At 32.1% G+C, this 10568-nt stretch overlaps 1 protein-coding gene across 1 annotated transcript in view; it reads right to left on the reverse strand.

The window, feature by feature from the left end:
• The window catches only part of LOC108734706 (microtubule-associated protein tau-like), a 12360-nt gene extending 3026 nt beyond the window's left edge, over positions 1-9334 (reverse strand). The window contains exons 1-9 of the mRNA XM_018466356.2: positions 9325-9334; positions 5783-5845; positions 3538-5170; positions 3428-3471; positions 1914-2094; positions 1543-1748; positions 1301-1486; positions 975-992; positions 294-455 (exon numbers count right to left, since the gene is read on the reverse strand). Of these exons, the coding sequence (XP_018321858.1) occupies positions 294-455; positions 975-992; positions 1301-1486; positions 1543-1748; positions 1914-2094; positions 3428-3471; positions 3538-5170; positions 5783-5830 (2478 nt within the window). The 5' untranslated portion in view covers positions 5831-5845; positions 9325-9334. The remainder of the gene's footprint in view (positions 1-293; positions 456-974; positions 993-1300; positions 1487-1542; positions 1749-1913; positions 2095-3427; positions 3472-3537; positions 5171-5782; positions 5846-9324) is intronic.
• Between the last annotated feature and the right edge of the window lie 1234 nt (positions 9335-10568).

Raw genomic sequence — 10568 nt, forward strand, 5'->3', positions numbered from 1 at the left:
AAATACTGTGACAAATATTCCAAAAAACTATAATTTTAGCGAAAAATGAACTTCAATTGGCCGTCGGTACGTGTTCTTTTTGTTAAAAATCAAAACGCAAAATTTTTCCCGTAGTTTTTCGTCAAAAGGAAGGATTTTTTTGGGCGTCCGAAAAAACTTAATATTTAACGACCACCCTAGAGTAGATACAAGATTACTCTAAACGTCAATTCTTAGGAAAACAGAGGACTGTTGCCTTATTTTCCGAATTGATTGAAAAATTGAATAATTATCGAAAGTTATAACCATCTTACCTGTGAATTGGTTAAAGAAGTTGTTAGGGAATTCCCAGACATTTGCCTAATGTAGTCTTTATCGTCAAAAATCTTTTTCTCTCCGCCACCAGGTCTGTGTTTTACATTGTCAAGTGAACCAACTTTACTTTGTGCCTTTATATCAAGCTTCTTATTTTCAATCTGTGCCCCCAAAAACGAAATTATTTTTATGTACATTACATTTATTTACAAGAACATTACTTGCGTAAAGTTGGTGTAAATTTTTATATAGAAAAACTACGAAAGTGTTCATTGTAAGGTGAAGTCGTGAAAAAAAGCCTAATTACAGTAATTGTGGTGTGCCTTGGTGAACAAAGCATGTTGCAAAAATTTTTGTGATAATAAAGTCAAAATTAGGTACATTTCCAATTTAATAGAGTATTTTCAAAAAAGCTTCGTGAACAAACGTAATATCTAATATGTGCTTGAGATTTTCAAAAATGTCTTTTGTTTGCTTTGGGAAAATGTATAGATAAATGCCTCTGTTTTCGGTTGTTTTTTAATAAACTAGCAATTAAGTTTTTATCATTGACTAAAGTTATAAGTTTTTAAGCCACTTTTGAACACCATACACACTTACATATATAGCATTTAATTTTGCAAAAGGTACTTCTGTGAAACGCTTTGTATGTGTTCTGATAAATATGTAAAATTACTTACGTTTACGTCTTCTTTCTTCTGAAATGTTTTACATATATATAAATGGTTATGTTTGAAACATGCAAATTATGTAGAACGAAGCTACTTTTAATAAATTAACATAATACGTAAAGGGGCACTCAGTTAAAATTGGAAATAGTTGATATGTTTGATAAGGATAAGCAATAATCAGGCAGAGTTTGCATTTCAAGGTAATTCCTACTAATAGTTTACTAAAAGTTATCTTTTTCTTTAAACTATTGCGTTCATGAATTCTACTACTAGGTATTATCTACTTATACGCAAAAAAGTAATTTGTTTTTCGTAAAGAACGTAATAAATTGTACCTTGATGTCTCCCCCTCCTGGTACGTATTTCATATTGTCCTTTGAACCAACTTTTGGCTTTGCCTTTTCCTTAAAATCTAATTTCACAGACTCGATTTTTTTGTCACCGCCTTTTGGTTTGTGAGTCGCATTTTCTAGAGAACCTATTTTCGACTTAGCGTTCCACTGTAATTTTTGACTAATAATCTGCAAGAGAAATGTTAAGGATTAGTACACTGTCGTTAATGTGATCGAATTTTTACCTTCTTTTCGCCGCCATGTGGAACATACGCTTCATTTTTTGCAGCTATCTTTGGTTTTGCTTCAAAATTCAACTTTCTGTTTTCTATTTTCACTTGCCCGCCACCTGGTTTATAGCTGGCGTTACTTAATGAACCTATTTTTGATTTTACTTCCTTTAAATTAGGCGAAGGGGCTGATCCCACCTGGACTTTGTTCATTGGTACCTCTAAAACCGCAAAAGAATATAAATTTGAAAACTATTTAGACATAGTTAGAATAAAATACATAGATGGCATTAGAATAATCAATATGGCGGGTAACAGCCATATTGATTATTCATTACCTCATTGTATTGTTGTAAGAGTTTTTAGTATATTCTTGTGTTACTCACTCTTTTTTTCCGAACCTCCTGGAGTTGTTGCTCCCGAAACATCCCCGGGACTTTTTAAACTGGGTGATTTGCTTCCTTTAACGATACTCTTTTCTTTTGTTGGGGTTGAAGATGCCTTTGGACTAGGAATTTTGGATGACTTCTTATTTGACTTGTGATGATTATCAGTATTCCTTGTGTCCTTTAAAATACATGGTGCATGCTTAATTGTAAGGACAATAATTTTAAAAATATAAATAAAAATACGAACTTATTAATTTGTCCTTATAAGCTAAACAAAATAGCAAATCATTTTAGAAATAGGTGTTCTAAAATTATTTAAAACCCATAATTAGTTAATATTTGTTTCGGTATTAAATATATTTTAACAATAATTAAAATAAGAAATACCTATCACAAATTAAATTAAATTTGTATAGTAAAGCATTTACTTGTGTAACTCATAAAATTTAGTTAGTAAATCAAATTTATGATATTGTTTTCTTTGTGGTAGTCTATTATGTTGGTAGTCGTAGGTGCTGAATAGGAAATAGAATTTAACTTTGTATTAGACACAACATTCCCTGACCCTTTATGAAAAGTAGAACGTATGTAAACCGTGCTAGNGATTTTCCTGCTTTTCCATTTTTACGAAAACCACAGAGGCGTCTTGTTCAGCGTGCTGTCAAACCTACACTAGCAAGGAGATCGGGCTGAAACTATAGCTACAAGCTATCCAAGGATGGTACTATAGAATGTCACCTCAAGGTAGGCCTAGTGGCGTCATCTCTTGGTTAGGCCGGAAACTTATCAATCCACCCTCGTATTATGTTGGTAGTCGTAGGTGCTGAATAGGAAATAGAATTTAACTTTGTATTAGACACAACATTCCCTGACCCTTTATGAAAAGTAGAACGTATGTAAACCGTGCTAGAATCAATAGTTTTATCACTTATAATCACATTCAGGCCAGCTTAGGATTATCCTGTGTATAACACATACCATACAGACGATCAAAATTGGCAAAGTCCTCAATAAATTATAGGTTAGTATAGAAGATTTTCATTCTTGTTTCTACTTGGGGCTGTAGTCATTTGTAGCGTTTTGAACACGCCATTGTTAAGTTAGGAGATGCTTAATGAGGAGTACAGACTAAGTGAAAAGAGATAACCAAATAACACTAAGCGGTGAGGGGTTAAAGGTTGCTTAGGTAGGCAAAAGATAAGGGTTGACTTTATAATTCCTTGGTTAGAATTATACCTTTAGACAGGCGTCTTTACATTTCTAAATCGCTGAGAATGTTGAATTTTCTTTAAAATCCAATTAGTGTTCGCTGCAATTCCTACCTGGCATCTCTTTTCTGTTCACAATGTTCCCTACAACGTTTTTGTGAGTAAAAGTACGCGTTCTCTCAGCAGCCGCTCTAGTTTAGTCAGTAAATTGAAAGAAGAAAGTAAATGCGACAGTTTTATTGCGAACCATGCCAATTTTAAACGTCCCACCTATAGGTATAAACACAAAGAGCAGGTACTCACGTTTCCTTGGGTTGATTCGTCCACCCCACTGTCATTGTCTCCATCTGCGAAATGAAAAGAAACAGTAATTAGCTTTCTTTTATAATTAACCAGAAATAATTAGTTTTAACCTGGTTTTAATAAATTGGTAGAACCCATGGAATTTTTATAACTATCAGATCTACGTAAAGAAGTTGGCCTTTGCGCTACGTGCTTTTCATATTTTTCAATAGTTGGTTTATGTTTGGTTTGGTTTCTTTCAGGTGATGGAACGGTTATTTCTATTTTTGTCTTTTTTTCTGGAGAAAATCCTTCTGAACCTTTTCCTGTTGGAAGTTTTCCCTTTTCTTCTGCCGCAGTTGATAAACGGCTGGATGGTCTGCTTGAGGGTCGTGTAACGTTCCCTTTTTTAGGTGGCTCCTCTGAACTCCTGCTGGATGGACGGGAATCTTCTTTTTGTTTTGAAAGTTCTGATGTTAACTTGTTATGAGTACCTTTGGGATCGTCCTTTTGTTTAATTAAAAGGTCATCTTTTCTTTTGGATGAATCAGTAGTGTCTCCTCGACTTGGAGGTCTGAAATGATCATCTTTTCGTCTGTAAGTTTCGTTATCTTCTCTGCTTGCTGGTTTATGTTCGTCTTTTCGTTTGAAAAATTCTTCGGTGTCACTTATGTTTTCATTTTTCTTCAGCGATTCAATAACTGCGCCACTTTGAGGTCTTGTTTTATCCTTAACTTCAACTGAAGTTTGATGTATGATTTTAGATTTATCTGGTTGTTGCGAGGATTTTAAATCATCCATACTTTTTTTGTGTTCTTCTTTTAATGGCATGGTTTTTGGGACTTCAGTGGAAGGATCTTCGGGTTGTTTTGGTTCCTTTATAAGTACCTCGGATAATTTTTGTGAGTCGTTTTTGGATTGGAGAGAATCACTGTCATTCTTTCTATCTTCCTGTTGTTTACTTGGACTGAAATGATCTTTGATTTCAGTTCTAGTTGAATTTCTTGAAGAATGGTTATTCGACTTTTGATTTTGGTTCGACAAGGCATCGTCTGGTTCTTGAACTAGTGACATTGACTTATGGAGCTCCTTGCGGGATTCATCTGCCTTACGATTTTCTGGTGTTGGATTCAAAGACTGCTGTCTTTGATATGATCTCTCAGCTATTCCCTCACGAATTTTGTTTACGTTTGTGGCCAGCTCTTTTTCTGAATTTTGAATGAATATTCCATCGTCTTGTTTGACAGGTGTTTGATTTTTGAGTTCTTCGTTACGTCTGTTGAGTTTTTCTTCCATTTTGTCAACACTTTCTCTGGGATTGTTAGTAACTGTATTTAAATTCGGTGGCTTAGGAATATCGCCATTTAAATTCCCTTTGGGATCGGCATTTTGGGGTTTATAACTGGGATCTTGTGGCAGAAGTGGTCTTATAGTGGCAGATCCAGGTCTTTGTCCGATAGGTCCTGGTGGTCTTCCTCCACTAGGTCCAAAAGCTGGAGGACGTTGAAGAATTGGGCTTTGAGTAGGGAATCTTATTCTTGGATCTTGGTTTAATTGTTGCTGTTGTTGTTGAGGAGGAGGGAACGGTGGCCTCTGCTGAAACTCTGGAGCCCTCGCGGCAAAGCGAGGGGAAGAATTTGGAGGAAATCGAGGCTGAGGAGATCGAGGCGGTTGATTATCAAATTGGGGACGTTGAGGCTGCTGAAAACCTACAGGAGGTGTTCTTGGTACCAGATTAGACGGTGGTACATTTCTATTCTCACCCTAGAGGAGTTAATTATTTTTATCCATCAAAAGGTAGTGTACTCAAGAAGAATTAAAGAGCAATTAGAATTTAAATGAGTATTTTTTTGGGAAGGCCGTTTATGACTTTCTGTATTAACGTCTATTACAATATTTACAGTTGAGTAATTCGTCAAGAATCTTCAAGTTATTGATTTTTGTTATTTTGTCAGTTATTAGCAGAGATATAACATTTGTCTTTGGAAATCGACATTAAATATGCACGAAACGGTTTGATAGGGTGTGACAGGTGAGGTCCGTACCAGGTTAGAAAATCTCCAAGTCAATTCTTTTTCATTTTATGAGACATGTGCCAATAATTTCGGAACGCATTTATCGAAATATTGCATGATTTATTCTCAAAAACCTATTGCAAACTGTGAATATAAGGGTCATGTTTCAATTCAACAACCGCGTTTTGTGAACTTAACAGCAAATGAAGCATTATTACATGATTGAATGCTGCTAGTCTATGTACTATTTTTCTTTATTGGAGAAACTTGAAAAAATATTATTTGATGTAGCGATAAAGAGTGGTAGAAGTTGTAGCTCTTTAATTAAATGTTTTATATTCTTTACTTATAAATTTCTTACCATGTTGGATGAGAATGTAGCAGATTCCGGCATTACATTTTCCGACATTTTATCCCAATTTTCCTAAATTATAAGGCAAAAGTAGTTGTAATAATATTGTTTGTTGCAATTAATTTGGTCGTGTAGATATCAGCCGCAAAGCAAAGCAGTGATGATAATGTTTACTATTAATTACAAAAGTAATTCAAGATTTAGAAACTTAAGCAATCTTACAAAAATGAAAGAAAAATTTCGCTTCAGTTATCTGGAAAACGAATTTAAGAAGAAAAAAAATAGAAAGTAGGGAAGCTCCCTGATTAAAAATCAAAATAAATTGTACAAATGAGACAATCACTTGTACTATTTGGTTAAATATTAGGCTTGCTCTTGTTCTTGATCCTGGAAATCCCGGTATCATATTTATTCTTACATATTCGTATTAATGAAAATTTAAATAAAACACTTTTCCTTTTTACATGTTAGATACATCTGTAATATCTTTTTGTAGGGAAGGGGGGCAAAATTTTAAAAATAATAAATTTCAATATTATTTAATAAGCTACTAGCTAATATTTTACGGGTACGTTAAGTAATTCGTGGAAAGGGTTTGAGTAGAAAGCTGGTGGAATGTCCGCATTGGTTGCCAAAAAATAAATTGCCTACAAAATGCTAGTTAGCACAACAATTCAGTAATTGCAAGCGGTTTTCTGAATAATTAGCCTAACAATTTAACGCGATAAGCATTTTAAGTTAGGCCCAAACACGAAGGCTCTGTTTTGTCCCACTTTCGTCCAACTATTAACAGCTTTACAACATCCAACATTAAATCAGTTACTGAATATTATTTTAATATAAATAAATAATCAGAACAGACAAAATTCGTTTGTATGTTGACTTTAATACAAAAACATAAATCTTTTACTTTTGTGGTTCTAGTCTTGGTTCTACATCTCAAAATTTAACTTGAAAACGCATTATCTACTTAATATGTAAGATCAGAACAAATATTGTAATTTTATATTCAAGATGTTGCAAATATGAACAAATCTGAATTTATTGTAAAATTAAACCTTTAAATGGAATATAAGCCAAGACTATACCAGCGTTCTACTACAGACAGTATTAAAATTATTATAACAAAGTCTAAATCAGTAGATATGATATTGAACTCAAAATCTAATGTATTTATACTGACATAAAATGCAGCTAATATGAACAAGATCGAAACCAAATCTAAAGAATCAAAATCAATATCAAGGATCAAAGTCATATAGTTTTACTAATAAATATTGTACCGAATATCAATTGATATTTGTGCATTATTTCACAAATATTAATCTATATTTTCTTTATATTTTAACATAATAATTTTATATTCGTGTATGTGATGTTTTTTAACGTTTCCGTTGAAACGACGGCAGTGTTACAGACGTGTCCAGCAAAAGTCATGCAAAAAACTTATCTGATACAAGAATGTGTATAAAAACTATCAGTTTTGCGAGTAAGTTAACAACTTATCTTTAACATCCACAATTCTGTTAGTTCAAGACGGATCGTGAAATAGAAAGCATGTTATAAAATAGCCGTAATTATTTATTTATTGTGTTCAGTAAATTGTGAATTAAAAACTTTTGAATTGTGCAATTTAATAATAAATTATTTAACGGACTTTTAATATGCATAGTGTTGACGTAAGGCAAATTGGAATTAGACTATTTAAGGTAAAATCTCCTTTTTATTAATTTTTGTTACTTTTAATTCATTTAAACTGTAATAAAATAAAGTCCTATTGTACTAGAAGTTGTTGTATTAGTAGTTGCGTCTTCAAAGCTCTGGATCTTAAGATTGGTAGATAATTAAATAGTATATGACTTTATTTACATTATGTAAAGGTATATTAGTTAATTATTAATACAAAGGTACACAAAATATCCAGTACAATTAGTACCAAGCATTATTATGCATATTATTATTATCGTTACAAATACGTCCATTTTATTGCTAATGTTTTAAGTTAATTGGAAAATTCCTTGACTCTTTCATTTTCTTTATTAAGAAAGTGAAAAAAACACATTGTTGTAACTGCTTGCGTTTCTAAAAAATGTTTAGGTCTGTACAATGCAGATTTTGAAAAGGGGAAGGTATCAGAATTATGGTCTCACGCAATATGCGTTGTTTAAAAAGAAAATGTGCGTGCTGTATTCAGTAATCTCTTACGGTTGGAAAAAATACGGTATTAAAGTCAAACATGAGATCATTAGTTGTTTTTTATTTTGCATTTATTAACTAACTCTACCACTGCCTTTTGAATTATGCAGTTTAATTTTAAACTACATGCTTATTTTATTGTATTAGACCGTTTAAAATAATAATTTTTCTCAATTTTATGTGTAAATGTTACTATTTATGGAAATAGTTTCCATTTTCTTGCCTAGGTTTTCCTCACAATTTTAGTGTAGAATCGATACCATGTAGGGTAAAGTTGTATATAATTTTTGTGTTTAATTTTGTTATAAATATTGTAATAGTTATTGACTATTAGATTATTTTCTAAATCTGACCGAAAATTGATTGTGAAAATTCCTTACGTTTTCATAAGATACATGCATATATGTGTGTGAAAGTCTAATATTTACGTCACACTTAAAAAAAATACTTCAAGGTCCTTATATTCAACTCGGCCACTACCCTGCGACTAATTACCCTAATTTTTTTTGTTAAATCCCAGGAACAATTACATCATTTATGGCGTTTTAATTTCTTAAGACATTTAGATACACAAATGTAAAGCCATTTCTCATTTCTTGTTTAATAAAATTTACTTTCTTGTACATTTGCAGACAGCTATTAAGTTGTACCTATTATAATTGCTTACATGCATTAATTAATTTTTACGACAATCATAAATTGTGATATTTTGATATAGAATCATACATTCTACCGTAAACAAAAACTCAAATTTAACGTCATATTAGGAAATTTTACGCAGAAGTATTTTGGTATGCTTCACCTCAAGATGATCAAGCAACAACAATAACAATAAATAATAATCATTGTTTTCCAGTTTTTCACTATTCCGATATTGTTCTGATCTCGTTTTGAGTTTTAACGAGGTATTTGTTACTTTTATTATATATTAGTATTATCTAACATTACAAATACCTTGATGAAGTCAAAAACAGATGACTGAAACATCGGATTGTTGTTGGGAAATAGAAAGATTTTTACCAAAACAGTTCTCAATTGATTACTACAAAATAATTAATTTTTTTATTTTACTTTTTATGCCAATTATATTACAATTTTGCGTTTCACATTAAAATAACTGAGAAAAAAAATGAAAAACAATATATGAATATTTATACATTGTTATAATTTGTTTTATGACGTGAAAACTTTTTTTTGTTATTGGTGTTCGAAATGGAAATGGATTACAAATGAAAATATGAAAACGGTGCTAGTTATACTATTTATTGAAGCTCGGCGTGAGTGTCAAATAGTTAAATTAATGACACTATTAGAAGCATTTTGAAAGTGCTAAACGTGCGTGCGTGCCAAGTTACCTGATACCTAGTTCAGCTTAAACAGTACTATTACAACAAATAACAATAATTCCATCTAGGTGATGTTAGAGGTTCAGAGTCGCGCTGACGCAAATCCATCGATCTTGGAAACTACCCGATTCTACCCTAACATAATGCGATGCTACTAGATAAATATTATATAAAACTATAAGGTTACGCAAAAAGAAAACAATAAATCTTCATGTAACAACAAATTGTTATACTTTAAAGCTGAAAATCAATTACAATCACTTAGGTACTTTTTATTACAAATTGAATAATAATTAACTGATCTAATTAACTAATAATAATAATAAGACGTTACGACATATTTTATCATTAGTTTGTAACAGTACTATAAGTTATACTTGATTAGACATTAGACATTAACATAACAGTGAAGATGAGGCGTCAATTGTCCTCTATGGGCTGATCATGATTTTTAACAAATAATTCTTTATATACATTAATTACTCGAACGGTTAATTTAGAAATTCGAAAAAGATTGTTAAAGGTGTATGTTTGGAGCGCGGCGTCGTACGGGTGCGAAACATGGACGGTGGGCGCGGCGGAAAAGAAAAGGTTAGATATGAAGAGGTATTAGAAAAAAAATAGGCGAGATAGGTTGGTAGGACACCTTCTCAGGCATAAAGGTACAGTCAGAGACATATTAGAGGCAGAAACAGGAGTTAGGAGGGGTAGAGGTAGATTTAGGTTAGATTACTGTTCGCAAATAGTTAAGGATGTGGGTTGTTCTAGTTTTAGGGAAATGCGAAGTTTAGCTCAGGATAGGAAAGAGTGGAGGTACGTGTCCAACCAGTCTTAGGACTGACGACTTTATGATGATAAAATTATGAGTATTACACATTTGTTTAAAAATTAAACTTAGTGGTAAACCATTTCATTTTAATTTGTATTGAACTAGTTATTTTTACTATTAGATTTCCCGCAATATTTTTTCGTACTCAAACAGCACAAACAGTATATTGTAGTAGAGACACCAACAGTTTTTATTTCAAACTAGTTTATTGATCAATATCCTGAAAATATTTTCACATTCGACCAAAGATGGCACAGTACAACATTCAAATAAATAATTGTTAATGGTCTGACAATAAATAAAAATTAATTACAGGTTGTAAAATAGATGAAGTATATTTTCAAACTGTGTTCTAACTTTGTTAGACGTATTAAGTCTTGTTACAATTTGCCAAGCCCCTTAATCTTTCTATCTGATGATCTCA

Source organism: Agrilus planipennis, unplaced genomic scaffold (assembly GCF_000699045.2).
Source record: "Agrilus planipennis isolate EAB-ADULT unplaced genomic scaffold, Apla_2.0 scaffold66, whole genome shotgun sequence".
NCBI classification, from domain to species: domain Eukaryota; kingdom Metazoa; phylum Arthropoda; class Insecta; order Coleoptera; family Buprestidae; genus Agrilus; species Agrilus planipennis.